Source organism: Sinohyriopsis cumingii, chromosome 6, assembly GCF_028554795.1.
Source record: "Sinohyriopsis cumingii isolate HCF-2022 chromosome 6, ASM2855479v2, whole genome shotgun sequence".
Lineage (NCBI taxonomy): Eukaryota > Metazoa > Mollusca > Bivalvia > Unionida > Unionidae > Sinohyriopsis > Sinohyriopsis cumingii.
In genome coordinates this window covers 93,182,286-93,198,567 of record NC_142966.1, presented here as the reverse complement: position 1 = coordinate 93,198,567, position 16,282 = coordinate 93,182,286, and the positions used below count along the sequence as shown (strand labels likewise).

At 40.2% G+C, this 16,282-nt stretch overlaps 1 protein-coding gene across 1 annotated transcript in view; it reads left to right on the top strand.

Moving 5' to 3' along the window:
• The window catches only part of LOC149797461 (multicopper oxidase 3-like), a 70,548-nt gene extending 54,992 nt beyond the window's left edge, over positions 1–15,556 (top strand). The window contains exon 10 of the mRNA XM_089962271.1: positions 12,517–15,556. Within this exon, the coding sequence (XP_089818397.1) occupies positions 12,517–12,776 (260 nt within the window). The 3' untranslated portion in view covers positions 12,777–15,556. The remainder of the gene's footprint in view (positions 1–12,516) is intronic.
• The last annotated feature ends 726 nt before the right edge of the window (positions 15,557–16,282 follow it).

Here is a 16,282-nt window from a genome sequence, read left to right as displayed (position 1 = left end):
TTAACCACTGGTACCTGAATGGTATAAGAGAACTGATTCGTCAGAAATTCTTTCAATGGTCAGACATTGTTCAAAACTTTGAGGTCGCTAATGATCGACATGTTCATAATTATGGTTACTTCGAGATTCACCTACAGCAATACATTGAGGAAGACAAGGTAAAGGATTACCAACATTTGTTACGTGGAATCTACTTAGCGGAAGAGGAAACTTCTAAACGAACTCTGACGTTTCGGTTACAGTATGCAAGTTTTAGATTCCCTACTGGAGAACGAAGATCTCTGGCTAGAAAGTACGTGTATTGCATCCAAAAAAAAGAGAATATAAAAACAGGCTGCCATGCCACGGTTTATGTCACATGTCATCCAACAGATTCCGTGGAAGGAACTCAATGACCATATTCAAACCGTGGATCATTACCATCAATTATTACAAGAACTGTATCCATTCAATTTTGGACGACAAGTGGTGTGTGTCTTAGTGACTTGTTTTCTGGGATTTCGTTTACCAGCCTATTCTTTGTGGACTCTTTACGATCAGTACTTACCACCTCCATGGCCTTAAATTGTCACGAAAAACTTCTTTTGCTCAAAGCCTTGCGGTTTCATCTGGATACTTCTCGACCTCAACAGGAAAAAAAGATTCGTCAACTTTTAGCTACCCAAGACGTGTATGACGATGTGTGTGTAGCTTGTGACTTACATCCCCATTGGACAGATGTCCGTGCCTGGAAAGAATGGGGTTTTGAGGCTTGGACCCAAGAAGTGGCCCAGTATGCACGAGAGTTGTTCAAGGAAAAAAGTTACTTTTCAACCCGTGTTAGTGACGGTGCCAGAAGAACCCGTCACCCAGGACAGGACTGTCGTGGACAGACCTGAAAGACCCTTTCGGGAGGACACTTGTGTGACCTTACCCCCTACTATAGAACTGGTTGGAACATTACCCAAAACATGTGATTGTTGTACAGACACTTGTGTTTATTCCACGTTCATCGTTATCATGTGCCTCTTATTCTTGTACTTAAGCCTTTGGCTTTTATGTATTTTTGTCTTTCGTATTCATGTTTGATAAAAAAACATTCAATAAACGTGTTCTGAAAAAGTATATAAACTCTTGTCTTGTTTGTTTTCGTGTCACAAGTGACATTTCTGACACCATGGCTACCTCTACTGTCTCTGCTCCCTCTTCCTCTACTGTCAAAGTCATCGACGAACACTTAGATCGTGCCAGTTGGGAGGCTTTGTATCTTCGCCATCCCTTTAACATGCTCATTGCTGGACCTAGCGGTTCTGGCAAAACCGAATTCGTCAAACGTTTGATCGAACATAAACATCATTTGATCGATCGGCCCCCTCAACGGATCGTGTGGTGTTACAAAGAGTGGCAATCGGCGTACAACCTCTTGCGAGAAAGTCAAGGCGATTCCATCGTGTTTGTGGAAGGCATTCCTAAAGAAGACGATGGCATCGTCTCTGACTCCCGTCAAACCCATTTGGTCATTTTCGACGACATGTTAGGAGAAGACGAAGAAGAAATTAAATTGTGGAATACGCGCAAAGGGCATCACCGTAATGCCAGTGTCGTTTACATCACCCAAAATTTGTTTCAACAAAGTAAAGCCCATCGTACCATCAGTCTCAATGCGCATTACGTGGTCTTGTTTAAAAGCCCTCGAGATAAATCGCAAGTGCAAGTCTTAGCCAAACAGTTAGGAACGCCTTGGCTGACTCAGGCGTACGACGATGCCACTCAAACGCCACACGCCTATTTACTCGTCGATTTGAAACCTACGACCCCCGAGGATTTGCGATTTCGTACCCACTTGTTTCACCACTGGTGCCAAGACGGAGGGCCTGTCCTGTACACGTCTCCGTCCTCGACTTAATTTCACTCCCCATGAAAAAAAATCTATAAAAACCTCAGACCCTTTTTCGTCTGTCTCACACAGTGTGAACATGACGTCCCTTCAGTCGCATCTTCCCGTCAAATTGATTCGTGCCTTGTATGGCATCACTCGAGAAAAAGATCCACAAACACGAGCCCGTGTCTTAGAAGCTAGTTTCAAAGAAGTCTTACGATGGTTCACGGTGACGGCACGTCAATTACTCCAAGGAATCATTCAGATTCCTCATCAAACCCAACGCTTTTTCGATCGAAACAAAGTCGCTTTGGTCCAACTGGCCGATCCCCGCATCGACACTCAAACCAAAAAACAAATCATTTTGAAACCTGGAGGGAGCGGTACTCTAGGAGGGGTCATCATTCGCTCACTCTTAAGATGGGATCCTAATGCCCCCAAAGTTATCCCCAAGACAAAAGTTCAACAAAGCCCCAAGAAGAAAAAGAAAAAGACCAAGTCCCCAAGAAGAATAACTTCTCCAGTGGCAGGACCCTCCTCTTACCAGACACCACCCCGGAAAAAGAAAAGAAGTCCCCAGAAAAAGAAACAGAGAAAAAGTTCCCAGAAAAAGAAAAGTCCACAGAAGAAGAAAACTAGTCGCAAGAGAGGCACTTCGGCCAGGACGCAACCTTACACTCGCAAACCACGACCTGCCACAGCGTCTCCGGCAGCCTCACGTTTGTCCACTTCTCCGTTGATGTCACCAGGAACTGAAGAGTACTTGGAGACGTTGATTACACCAAGAACTTCTCCGTTGATGACCCCCAAAAGAACTTCCCCAGTGGCAGGACCTTCCCATTTAGCGGCAGTGGCTGCTGCTCACAAAGTACCTTCTCCCAAAATCAAAGTCCATGAAAGATCGGGCATGTTACAAAGTTTACTGGATTTGTCCAAGCAAGAACTGGCTCGATTTAGTCCGTTGCGTACCCCTGCACAACGTGTCATGCCTGTCCTCAAACTTATACGCCGTAAAGACAATCAGTGGCGACGCGTTCCAGTATAAAAAAGGCCTGTGACCGAGTAGGGTATCAGTGTTTTTAGGTGCTCCTAAAGACTCAAAGATGTCACCCTCCAGAAAACCCCAAGGAAAGAAAAGGAAAGGACTGCCACCACGTTTAGCCAAACATGGGGACCTGTTATCTGTCCTGTCCAAAGCTTCTCCACCCCTACGAAAAAAACTCATTCAAACGGCCTCCAGAGAGGTCATCCATACTGTGTGCGAATGTTGTTTGAACGTTTTGAAAGGCACGATCCCTTTGTCCAAACACCAGAAACAATGCTTAGGCAAACATCGTCACGTTCTTCGGAAAATGGTTCAAAAGAAAATTCCCATTCGTCAAAAAAAGAAGATGTTGGTCCAACGTGGAGGCATTTTACCTCTCTTGTTAGGCCCCATACTGAAAGGAGTCTTGGGAACCATGTTGGGAGGACTGGTGGGAGCAAGATAAAAAGGCCCTCGGAAGTCCCAAGATCTCAGAATTAACCCCTGACAACCCCATGGAAGGACGAAAACTAGCTTTAGTACCTTACAAACGATGGATGGAATACCATCGGTGGCAAGAACAACGCACCCCGCATTTACCTCCCAATCCCAATTTGAGCGAGATGTCCCAGTTACAACACGAATTGCAATCCTTGATGGATCGCCAAGATTTGTCCGAAACAGAAAAATCGCAAAAGTACGGTCAACTCTTGCAAAGACTGCAACTCTTTCACCAGAAAGCTTTAGACGAAACAGCTTTACCCACTCTGAAAGATTTTAAGACCTTGATGAAAAGTCCAGCACCATCACCAGTACCAGTACCAGTACCAGTACCACCAGTACCCGTGACCAAGACAGAAAAAGGAAAAGAAGAAGAAGAAGGGTTTCAAACTCCAGCAGAAAAAGTACGCAAGTTAACAACACCACCTACCTCCAGAATTGGATGGATTAAAAAGATGATGGCCACCCCTTCTTCCTCACAAGAGAAAAAGAAAGTGAAGACAGAAGTGAAGACAGAAGTGAAACAAGAACCGATATCCCCTGCTCAGACATCCTCCTCCTCTTCGACACCTATTGCTGGCCGCACACGCAAAGCCTTGCAATCCAAGAAAATACCCCAAGAGAAAAAGAGTAGCCTCTTCCAAGAGTGGGTGCCTTATTAAGACACCAATCAACACAAAAAATGGAAAAAGTCTTAGCTAGCATTTACTACGATCCCTCGCATCCTGCAGGTTACGCAGGAGTTCAAAAATTGTATCGTGCTGCCAAAACGCGACTGAAAAGTCTCCGTTTACCTCAAGTGCAACGATGGTTACAAGAACAAGCTACCTACACTTTACACAAACCCATTCGACGCAAGTTTGCCAGAAGTCGCACCCGAGTGGAAGGCATCGATCATCAATGGCAAGCCGATTTAGCCGATGTCTCTCATTTGGCCAGCTACAATCGTGGCTACAAATATTTGTTTTGTGTCATCGACGTCTTTTCCAAATTTGCCTGGGTCGTGCCTTTGACTTCCAAATCGAGCAGCGAGTTAGTGCGAGCCCTGCAGCGGGTGTTGAAACAAAGCGGTCGTCGCCCTCTTCGATGGCAAACGGACAAAGGCACCGAATTTCTGAACCAAGCTTTCCAAAAAGAATTAAAGAAACGTGACATTCATTTTTTTACCACCGAGAATCCCGAAACCAAAGCCAGCATCGTGGAACGTTTTCAACGCACTTTGAAAGAACGCATGTGGAAATATTTTACGCATCACCACACTCTGAAGTACATCGACATCTTACCACACCTGGTGCAAGCGTACAACCAATCTTACCATCGAAGCATCGGACGTGCCCCGCAAGACGTGACTCCCGAGAACGAAGTGTTGGTGTTTGAGCGCCTGTTTGGTACGTCCCCGACGAGGGCTGTCCCCAAGAAAAGTGGAGAGTTGGCCGTAGGAGATTGGGTGCGCATTGGCAAAACCAAACGCACTTTCGACAAAGGTTACTTACCTAACTGGACGACCGAATTGTTTCGCGTCACTGGACGAGTGCATGGCCGTCATCCTGCCGTCTATAAATTGGAAGACATGAACGGAGAAGTGCTCAAAGGAACGTTTTATTTGCCCGAGTTACAACGTGTGACCAAAAAAGAAGACGACGTGTACGACATCGAAAGCATTCTCGAACGCAGAACCCGTAAAGTGGGCAAACGACGTGTCAAAGAAGTCAAAGTACGTTGGAAAGGATATCCACGCAGTTTCGATTCTTGGATCGACGCTTCGCAAGTCATCGACTATAAAAAGAAGTGACCATCATGCCTTTTCACACAGCAGACGCAGCTACGTCGACCACTCCTCCTTCCCCTAGTTCTTCTGTGCAAGATTTACAAAAACAACCCTTGTGGGTGTGGTGTGGAGAACGTGTGCCTAAAACGCAAATCGTCTTTTTCTGCCAAATCTTCGTGGTGTATTGTGTCATCGGGGCAGCCATCGCCAATTTGAGTTTGCAACAAGGAGACAAACAATTGTGGACCATTTTATTGAGCAGTTGCATCGGTTACCTGCTTCCTAATCCCTCCCTGAAATTCACCTCGAACGGGAACCCCGGGAACCTTGTGTCCAGTGCCAGTGCCAGTCACCACTTCAATCACAACCAGAACCCCATTTTAGACGGAGACACGCCTCTGACGTCCAGTAATATCCCCTCGGACAGCCACAGAACTCTGGAATTATGAGTCACCAAAACCAATTTTACTTAACTTTACCCAGTGACAGTTCCATGGAGGTGTTTCCCAACAACACGTTGTGCTGTTACACGGCCAAATTACCTCAGGCCATCCCCTTAGATCACGAAGCCCATTGGGAAGTGGCTTTAGTAGAAATGATTCACCCGACCCAAGTCCTCAATGTCCTTCCCAATCAAAATTTTTTTGATGTGGAAGTTCATGACGAGCAAATGCAACAGTGGATGGATAGCAATGTCAAATATGACAAGAAAACCCGTACACAAAAGTACACCACCTATCACTTGTTCATTCCCCCAGGCTATTATTTTAGTGGTCAACATTTGGTCAGCACCATAACCTCCAGGTTTAATGTCGTGTTTCTGAAAGCTTTGGAGCATGTCAACAAAAATGTCACCATGGAGTACCACAAAGCAGCTCGTCGCTTCTTGATGAAATTTGAACGAAGTAAAATCGTGTCCATTTTATTTTGTCCTGAATTGTTTGACATGTTGGGCGGAGACATGGACATGAGAAAGGCCATGCTCAAGAAAAACGAATTACCCATCGTTTACGACAACGAGTCTTTTAGCAAGTTATTTCGTGCCCCGGTAGAACTGAACCAAGTACTGAATTTGATGTTCGTGTATTCCGATGTGGTGGAGTACAACGTGGTGGGACACACCTCCGTACCGTTACTGCGTGTCATTCCTTTCAAAGTGGATTCTGCCACGAACGCTGACGAGGAAGGTGGAAACACTTACCACGTCCACCGCGAATTTGTCCATCCTCACTATTTGCCTGTCAGTAAGTCGTATTTGGACACGGTCAACATTGCTATAAAAGGAGATCTGGGACAAAATATTCCATTCACCAAAGGAAAAGTCACAGTGAAACTCCATTTTCGAAAACGGTTTTCTCACGACTCGTAAGTAAGTCATGTATCCAGTGTACCGAGGGGTTGCTCGACAGCGAGGACACGGTTTAGGAGACATGTTAAAATCGGTCTTTCGTTCGGTGGCTCCGGTGTTGAAACCGATGGTGACACGCGGATTGCACGCCTTGAAAGATGCGGCACTGACACAAGGCAAAGAATTTCTCCAAAATGTTATCATCGACAAACAAAACCCTAAAGAAGCCTTCATGAGGGCAGGCAAAAATGTCTTGCTGCAAACGGGCAAAGACATTTTGGGCCGACGAGACACACCTATAAATGCCGTGCACGCTACCGAGTCAGGCATTCAGCAAGGACAAGGCAGAAAGAGACGACGAAGAAAACACCCTTTCACCAGACTTCAAGCGAGAAAGGCCAAGAAAAGAAGAACCGTTCGAGACTTAGACGTTTTCGATTATTGAGAAAGAACAGAACAAAAAAATGATGCACCGAGAGTCATGCGCCTGTTCCAAGACGGAACTGGATCTGTTTGCCATGCCCCCCACCATGATGACGATGCAAGAATCCCAGTGGGTGGAATTTCACCCCGTCTCCTCATTGACAGACTCAGCTCCCATCGAGTTTGAAATCAAAGGACAGCCCGAAGATTACATCGATCTGAATAGCAGTTACTTGTACTTGAAAGTCAAAGTTGTCGATGAGGACAATTCGACCCTAGATGGCGATGAGGTAATAGCTCCCGTCAACAATTTCATGCATTCCTTGTTTAGCGGAGTGGACTTGTACTTGAACAACAAACTGGTCAGCAGCAGCATGGATACTTACCCTTATCGAGCGTACCTGGAAAATCTCTTGACGTACGGAATAGATGCCAAGAACACTCATCTCAATGCCTGTGTGCTATGGGAAGCTGACGAAGCAGGCCAGTTTGAAAGATTCGAAACTGATGCAAGCAAAACACCAAACAATGACGGATTTGTAGAACGAAGAGACAAAATCAAAAACGGACAAAGTTTAGAACTGATGGATCGTTTACATCTGGACATGTGGTTGCAAGAGAAATATTTGCTAAACGGGGTGAATGTTCGCCTGAGACTGAATCGTAGCAGTGCCGCTTTCCATTTGATAGGTACTACTGTTTGCAAAACTGTCATCGAGGAAGCCAGGCTCTACGTACGCCGTGTGGAAGTGTTACCTAAAGTAGGAAACGACATCAGTCAGACGTTGTGCAGAACGACCGCCAAGTATCCCATACGACGCGTGGAAGTGAAAACGTTCACCATTCCCAAGGGACAGCGATCCATGATCGAAGATCATCTGTTCCAAGGACAGCTACCCAAACGTTTAATCGTTGGTATCGTCGAGAATACAGCCTTCAACGGAGCTGTCGAAAAAAATCCTTTCTACTTTCAACACTTTGGCGTGTCCAAGATCGAAGTCAGTCGCGATGGCAAGACCTTGTGTACCCGACCTTTCGAACCTAACTTTGATCCCACAAAGATGAATTACTTGAGATCGTACTTGTCCCTGTACGAAGCCACCGGACAGTTAGGAACCAACACCAGTCACGGCATTACGTACGAAGATTACGGAGGAGGCTATGCTTTGTGGGCTTTCGATTTCACTCCAGACCAAGGCAGCGACGAGGGACATTTCCACCCTATAAAATCCGGCCAAATTCGTGTGGAAATTCAGTTTGCAAACCGAGACCCTGATGTAACGGTGAACGTCATCCTGTATGCCGAATTTGATAATACCATAGAAATCAATAGTTTGAGAGAAGTCATTCTAGATTACTAGAAGCCATGGAAGACTGTTATCCCTCTTTACCTAGTGGAGAAACTTTGGACATGGAATGTAAGGAGACCGTGGAAAAAGAAGAAGAAGTGATCATGATGAAGTCCCGATGGCCAGAACAAGAAGCGCATTTAGTCTCCTGTTTTGCCAAACACTTGGTCGATAAAATGACGGAATTGATCAAGAAAAATTGTTATGGATGTCAAAACGATCATCCCAGTCAAATTCAACACGATAAATGCCTAATGTTGAGTCAAGAAGAAAAATTGGACGAGTATCTGGACGAAGCTTGGAGTCTCATCTCGAACAAAGACGTGTTGCACCAGTGGTATAAAGACTTGCGTGAACATTCTTGTCCACCATTAACCACTCAAGAGATCCATCGTATCGAAGCTCTCCTGAATCAGAGTGAGGAAACAGAACGAATAACCGTTTATTCGTCAGACATTTTCAAGCAAAAAGTCAGGATCGAATTGACGACTTATTATTACCTGTGAAGAAGAAAACAACACAAATGGATACCTGGGAACTTTATTACCTTTTGAACCACAGTTCGTATACGGCTTCTTGGAATCCTGTCGTCTGTGCTAAAGATGAACTCCCTCATCGCAAACCTAAAGACCATCAAGCTTACGTGATCAACACGGACGACAGTCATCTCCCAGGAACCCACTGGGTAGCCGTCTACTTTCCTCAAGAAGGCTGTGTGGAATATTTCGATTCGTACGGATTGCCCCCTTTGGAAGACGATATCATCGACTTTATGAGAAGAAATGCTCAAACCACCCGATTCAATAACGTGAAATTACAAGGCACAGATTCCTTGGTGTGTGGACAGTACTGTGTGTATTTTCTGCATCATCGCAGCCTGGGCTATTCCTTAGAACATTTAGTGACTCATTTTGATCCTCGTTCTTCTGCTAGAAACGATGTGAAAGTAGATCGATGGTTTTGTGACCATTATGCTTATCTTTTGTCTCAAGCTAGGAAACGTAGTGTCCATCAATGGCCTAATGATTTCCAACAGTGGAAATCACAATTTCATTCACAACGTTGTCAGCCTTGTTCAAAGTAGATTGTATTTGAAGAAAAAATGTTTGTGATTTGAAAAAAATTGTTTGATGTTATAGTGTTGGATTATTGTTAAAAATGTTGTTGTTTAGTGTTAAGTGATTTTTGAATAAAAAATGTTGTGTTTAGAAAAAAATGCCTTTGTCTTTTGTTTAGCTATAAGAATGTTGGATTGATGCTCTTTCATTTCTTACTATCCCTCTCATGAACGTTGGGCTCGAAAACCGTGTGGGGGATGTTTTCCTTCACGTCCGCGCTTTAACTTTAAGAACCGGGTTGTTCCCAGTCTAGCCATCCATTGTCGACTCATCCTCCTAAGAAGATGTGCTCCAAACTAGCTAAGCTCAACGAAGCCTACGTGAATCTGCATAGGGTCAGACACAGTCTGATACCGAAACCAGAAGAAATAGAGAACGTGAGAATGTTAAAAATCACTGAAGACCTGATAGAAGAGCTCTTCAGAGAAGAAATGAACAGGGACAAAGAAGAATGGACAGAGAAGTACAGACTTCAGAGACAGCAGCAACAGCAGCAACAACAGCAGCAGCAGCAACCTGAAGCTGACAGAGGCTTTGTCGATTGTCGTATCGACACCAAAGAATTCTTCTTCTCTTTCCGAAGAAGCAGACCTATCGCCAGAAAGTCTATCCTCAGAGGACATCGCATTCTTAGAAACTAAAAAAGAATGCCATAGCAAAACAAAAAAAACAGCCCTTTTCAGGGCTACCCAATACTCTAGAAAAGAAATAACGATCGATTTGCCAATGTGTGTAGGTAGAGTAGTGTGAATATAAACACTAACTCTTTTTAAAAAATGAGAGGGTATGTGTTTGTGTGTTTGTGTTTGTAAGTGGTTAAGTAAGTTGGTATAGATAGTAGATTAAAATGATGTTTGTTTTTTGGTGTTTGAGGTGTATATTTGGGGTTAGATTGGATTGCCTTGCGTATGTGGATAGTCTATTGAAGTGATGGGTAACATAAAAAAGTGAGTGAGTGTTTCTTTTAGGTCCGCGCGTTGATTTTGGTCATGATCTAGGTAAGATCAATTTTATGTTATTAGGGGATGTTTTCCATCACGTCCGCGCTTTCACTATAAATTGAAACTCGTTCGGCAGTCCAGCTACCCTTGTTGATTGATCAACACCAAAAATGAACACGAGACTGGAGAAACTGTTGGAGCTTCATGTGCATCTGGAATATGCCAGGCGCATATTAAATGAACTGGCCGCGGAAGCCATTGTCGAGGAGGGAAGAATAAGAGAGGAGGAAAGAAGAAACAAAGAAGAGGAGGAGAGAAGATATAAAGAAGAAGAAAGAAGATATAAAGAGGAAAGAAGAAACAAAGAAGAGGAGGAGGAGGAAAAGGAGAGAAGAAATTTCAAAATCCCAGAGAGCGAAAATTGGGATTCTGAAGCGACATATCCTGCCTCTGCTCTCTCCCCCCAAAAGGTAAAAAGTAACTGGGGGATAAGATGTGTATGTGGCGCCAGGCCTGGAAGGTGCCACCATTAACCAGGTGTCCATGAAGTTCCAAACAAAACAGCCCTTTTCAGGGCTACCCAATACTCTAGAAAAGAAATAACGATCGATTAGCCAATGTGTGTAGGTAGAGTAGTGTGAATATAAACACTAACTCTTTATTAATAGTGAAAGTGTATGTGATTGTGTGTTTGTGTTTGTGTTAGTAACTAATAAAGTAAGTTTGCGTGAATAGTAGATTATGGGTTTCTTTATTGTTTCTTAGCGTATGTGGAGAGTATAGTTTGGGTTATATTATACGAAATGAGAAAAGTGGGGATGTTTTCCTTCACGTCCGCGCGATGTTAGTCATGATCTAGGTAAGATCAAATTTATGTTATTAGGGGGATGTTTTCCTTCACGTACGCGCTTTCACTATAAGAACCCATAGTGTTCGTTGTTCAAACCATTCTGCAAAGAATAAAAAGAAGATGGCGTCAAACCAAATCGACAAAATACAAACCTTGCAAGACGTTTTAGACAACTTAGGAATAATGGAACAGATGCTATTAAGACTGGTTGAAGACCATTATTCCTATAGTCCCCATCGTGTGAAGATGGAAATTAATAACTTAAGGAAAGCAAAGGACAAGATTAGTGGTGTCATGAAAGAGATCAAGGAGGAGAAGGAGGATGAAGAGGAAAGAATAAGAATACGCAATTGGAACGAAAAAATTGAAAAAGAAGAAGAAAATGAAAAGAAGAAGAAAGAAGAGGAGGAAGAGAAGAAGAAAGAAGAGGAGGAGAAGAAAAAAAAGAAAGAGAAGAAGAGTGTAGGAGATAAAATAAGAACTTGGTGGAGGAAAAGAAGAAATTAGAAGAAATTAGAAGAAGAAGAAGAAAACCCAAAGGCCCTTTTCAGGGCCAGCCATATTTCTCGAAAAGAGATAGCCTTTCAATTGCCTACCCTTTTTTAAAATTTAAATTTAAAAAAAAAAAAATCCCATATTCAAATTCCCTTGTCGCTAAACAGTCCCACGATTTTTCTCCATATTCAATTCCCTTGTCGCTCAACAGTCCCACGATTTATTCCCATGTTAATTTCCCTTGTCGCTATATGTTCCCACGATTTTTCTCCATGTTAAATTTCCATTGTCGCTATATGTTCCCAAGGGTGTTTTTAATGCTAATTCCCATTGTCGCTATACTATCCCTATTCACTACTCGTGTAAGATGTAATTTTTTTTAGCACACTGCTTCATACCATTGTACGTTCGAACCAAGAAGAAAGGGTACAATCAAGTAAAAATACAGGATACAGTATTTCGATTACTACATAAATTAATGTGTTATCTGTGTTTTTCATATATTTTTTGTCTGTGTATAAACAATTAAAGATAAATATGTGCAAAGAAATAATGTGTATATTTTTCTGAGGTGCATAAATATTTTTTTTTAAAAAAACATTTCTCTGTAAAACTATTTAGGATAAAACAAATTACAAAATTATTGTACTGACGGCCAATGCAAATAAATAATTATAATATTCATGGACTCACATCGTATGGCAATTTACGGGGAGAATTATATAGCAATAGTTATGTGACCCTTTTATTCAAAATCATCTGAAGTCAATAGTGCATACATACAAATCGATGGTCACTTCGAGTACTACAACTTGCGAAATGAGATGTTTTATTCCTGCAGGTTTCTGGTTTTTCCACTGCCACATAGAGTTCCACGTGGAAATAGGCATGGGATTAATTATCCAGGTTGGAGAACTAAACGAGATGCCGAAGCCACCCAAAAATTTCCCCAAGTGTGGACACTGGAGTTTCCAGGGTTACGATGAAGATCAAACAGTAGCGAACCAAACGGAAACTAAATGCAACGTTAGCTCAGCTTCAGTGAATAACATCTGTACTATCATTTTGGTTGTTGTACTTGGCTCTCATTGGATGCATTGATGATGCTGAGAGTTTGCCTAAATGACTTCTCAACCTAGTCCATCGAAATAATACATGAACAATCGTCACAAATGAACAACACATTATACATTAATGCTACAATGCATCTTCTACCATTTATAAACTTCAAAATGTACAGTGAATTTAACACGGAATATTCGTAAAATGTGATGTCATATGTAAAATATACTACAACAGTATTTGATCATTTTTATAATTGGTATTCTGTGACGACAATATTGAAATTATTCGGCCAAGAATAGCATCATTCGAAATATTCATTGATGCACTCATGGTCCAAATACCAATGATCTCAAATTTGTAGACATACCCATGCATTTAATTTGACATTTAATGCTTTTATTGCACGCTCGTGAAAAGTGTCATTGAATAATGTTATATATATATAAGAAAGAGAGGCAGACAAAGAAAGAGGTAGGAAGATACTATTCGAGAGTGGACAGGCTTAACATTGAGCAACGCACTGCGAAAGAATGAAAATCGAAAGGAATGGAGGAAGCTGCTTGCTTGGTTTAACAGACAACTGGAATGATGATGATTATGATGATGTATATAGGTTATGAATACTAAGAGAAATAGTTTTATTAATATTTTAATTATGTAAAATGCACATTTAAAAAAAATAAAACAATACAAATATACAATAATAATTTTTTAAAAAAACAAACAATATTAATAAAATATTACATTTTGATGTATTATTGACGAATGTTCAATATTTCATGTTGACTCAATGTATATAAAAATATGGCGTGCATAATACTTATAATCAAGCATTTTATAAATAGTTAATTATAATATATTAAGAAATAAATAAAATAAACCTTTTGTTTTTAAAGAATAATTAAAATTATTTGGTTGATATTAGTTAATATTTTCACTAGCGAAGTTATTCTGTAAATTAGAATAATAAAAAAATATTCTTAACTAATTGTGAACACTGGACATAATTAAAAATAAACTGATAAATAAATGTCGTATAGACGTTTAAAATTTAGATCTTTAGAATATACTGTATTAAGACGGTGAATCCAATAGGTTTTCTTTAGCAGACGTTCCATCTCAGAATTAGCAATAACAATAGGTTGAAAGGAGAAATCTTGCAAAATATGGGAACTCTTGTTACAATGTGCGGCAACATGAGATGAAAGTGATTGAACGATATAACTGTTTGTCTGATCTATGTTGGTTCATACGTTTAGATATTTGTTAACTGGTTTGTCCAATACAGTGGATGCCACATTTTTGGCATATGATCAAACAAATAACATCTGATGTTGCGCAATTAGTATTACAACGCATAGCAAGAAGTATTTTCATTAATAAAAAAAACAGTGCGAACATCTAGGTCTATTACATTTAGTTGATGATCCTTTTTATGTTTTTTTTTTCTTTTTCAAAATTTAGATAACTTAGAAACAGAATGTATTTCATGACGTAAGCAATGATATTGAATTCAGTTTGAATATTTAGTCTGATGAAGCAATAAAGCGAAACCGGTCAAACATTCTACGTGTTGGTGTTGTTGATTTAATAATGTGTATATATATTTAATTTAATTACTTGTCTGTTATTTTTTTAATTTTTATTCAATTGCATGTTATTTGTAATGTAACCTTGCTTACTGGACATGAGATTGTCCTAAACTGAGTTCAAATCTGTTTGACCTGGTTAACTTTTTTTATTTCTTTTATTTCCTTTATGTAAACATGCTGATTTGGAACCGAGTTTTGGAGAAACTAAAGTGAATTTTATAGACTAGTATGTTTTAAATAAACAAAGGTGATTAAATGATGCTAGAAAATTATTTTCCGATAGGTATAGGTTGTTTTTGGAAAATGATAATTTGTAAATTGAGGTCAAACAGATAACTATATTATCTTGTGACTGTCAAAATTTCTATCAGCTGTGCTCTAACACCTAGCACATTAAGTTTTGTTATTTTTTGACCAGTTTGGGCAAAATTTTCATTTTTTGAATTATTGATTTAAGTGATTTTATCTCTGGAAATACAAAAGTGTTCTGACAGAATTCTCGGATAAAGACAACTAGAATTTATACTAAATTCAGACTTTAACTAATGTTTTCTGTGATTCAACAAGGGACTGTTGACACGTCTGCACTTTGAAGGATATTAGAGACGTCATCGCTTTTAATTTCGGATTTCATGGGGACTATAACTCAGTTTCATTCAGGACATTTTATTACTAGGACTTCTATTTTTTAATTCTTTGATTTTGTTTTGTTGTTTTTTTGCAAAACAGTAAATTCTTTTTTCCCTATTTGTTCACTTTGTATTCGAGGGAAATAAAATATTTGTCTAATTTTACAAAGCTTGTTGTCTTCAGTCTGTTCTGTTACTTATTTTAAGAGCATACTCATAACAATATATCTATATATTTAAGAGCATACACTCTTAGACATATTTATACCTCATCCATTTAAAATAACATGACATTTGAAGTGTTGGTATAAAGCAACTTGATATACCAATAGTATTGGTATATCAAACTGAGATTTGCCCATGGCGTATGAATACGCATAATGAAGATGTTTTTTATAGCTATTATACTCTCTAAACGTGGATATGAATTTCTTGTAATATTACATTTAAAGGAAAAAATAGCAAGATAATGATTTTCTTGTAAAATATTTTTATAGAAACTAACATTTTTATACCAAAAAACCCAACAATATTCAATTTAGGAAATAAATATTATTGAGCTCCACCCTGTGTCGTCTGCTGCCATCTCTGTCAACACTGATGTTTCCAGTCTCTCCCTCTGGCAAAAATAATACACTGCAACTCTGTGGAAAAAAGAAAACAATGACATCAGATAAAGAGAAAGATGATGAAGTAACATTTAATATGCTAAAATGTGAGTTAATTGGAGAGTTTGATAGAGATATGTCTGAGACATTTGTAAATGAAAATGATCATTGTGTCAGGGAAGACAGATTTGTACACCATGAGCCTGATGATATACTGAAATTTATAGAAAGTAAGCAGACTGCAAACACTTTAAAAAAGACACTTTCTGATGTAAGGCCATTGACAGAATTCTTGCAGTCAAAACATGAATTCAGAAAGTTAGACAAGATACACCCATCTGAATTGGATCAGCACCTGGCTTGTTTTTTACTCAGTGTTAGGAGAAAAGATGGATCTCAGTTTGAACCGAACAGCTTAAGAAGCATCATCAGCTCCATTGATCTCTTCCTTAAAATCAAGAAATATGCAAGTACAATCATGAAATGAACAGAGACAAATTTTGCATTTGCAAGGGAAGCTCTTCGGGCTAAGCAAAAAGATTTAAAATCTAAAGGAAAAGGAAATAAACCCAATCGGAGTCAACCGATCACAGATGAAGAAATAAATGCTTTGTATAGTAAAAAACTAATGGGGATGGAAACACGTGAAGCCATTGTTAACACATTGTGGTTTAACAACTCTGTACATTTTGGTTTGAGGGGAGTGACTGAAC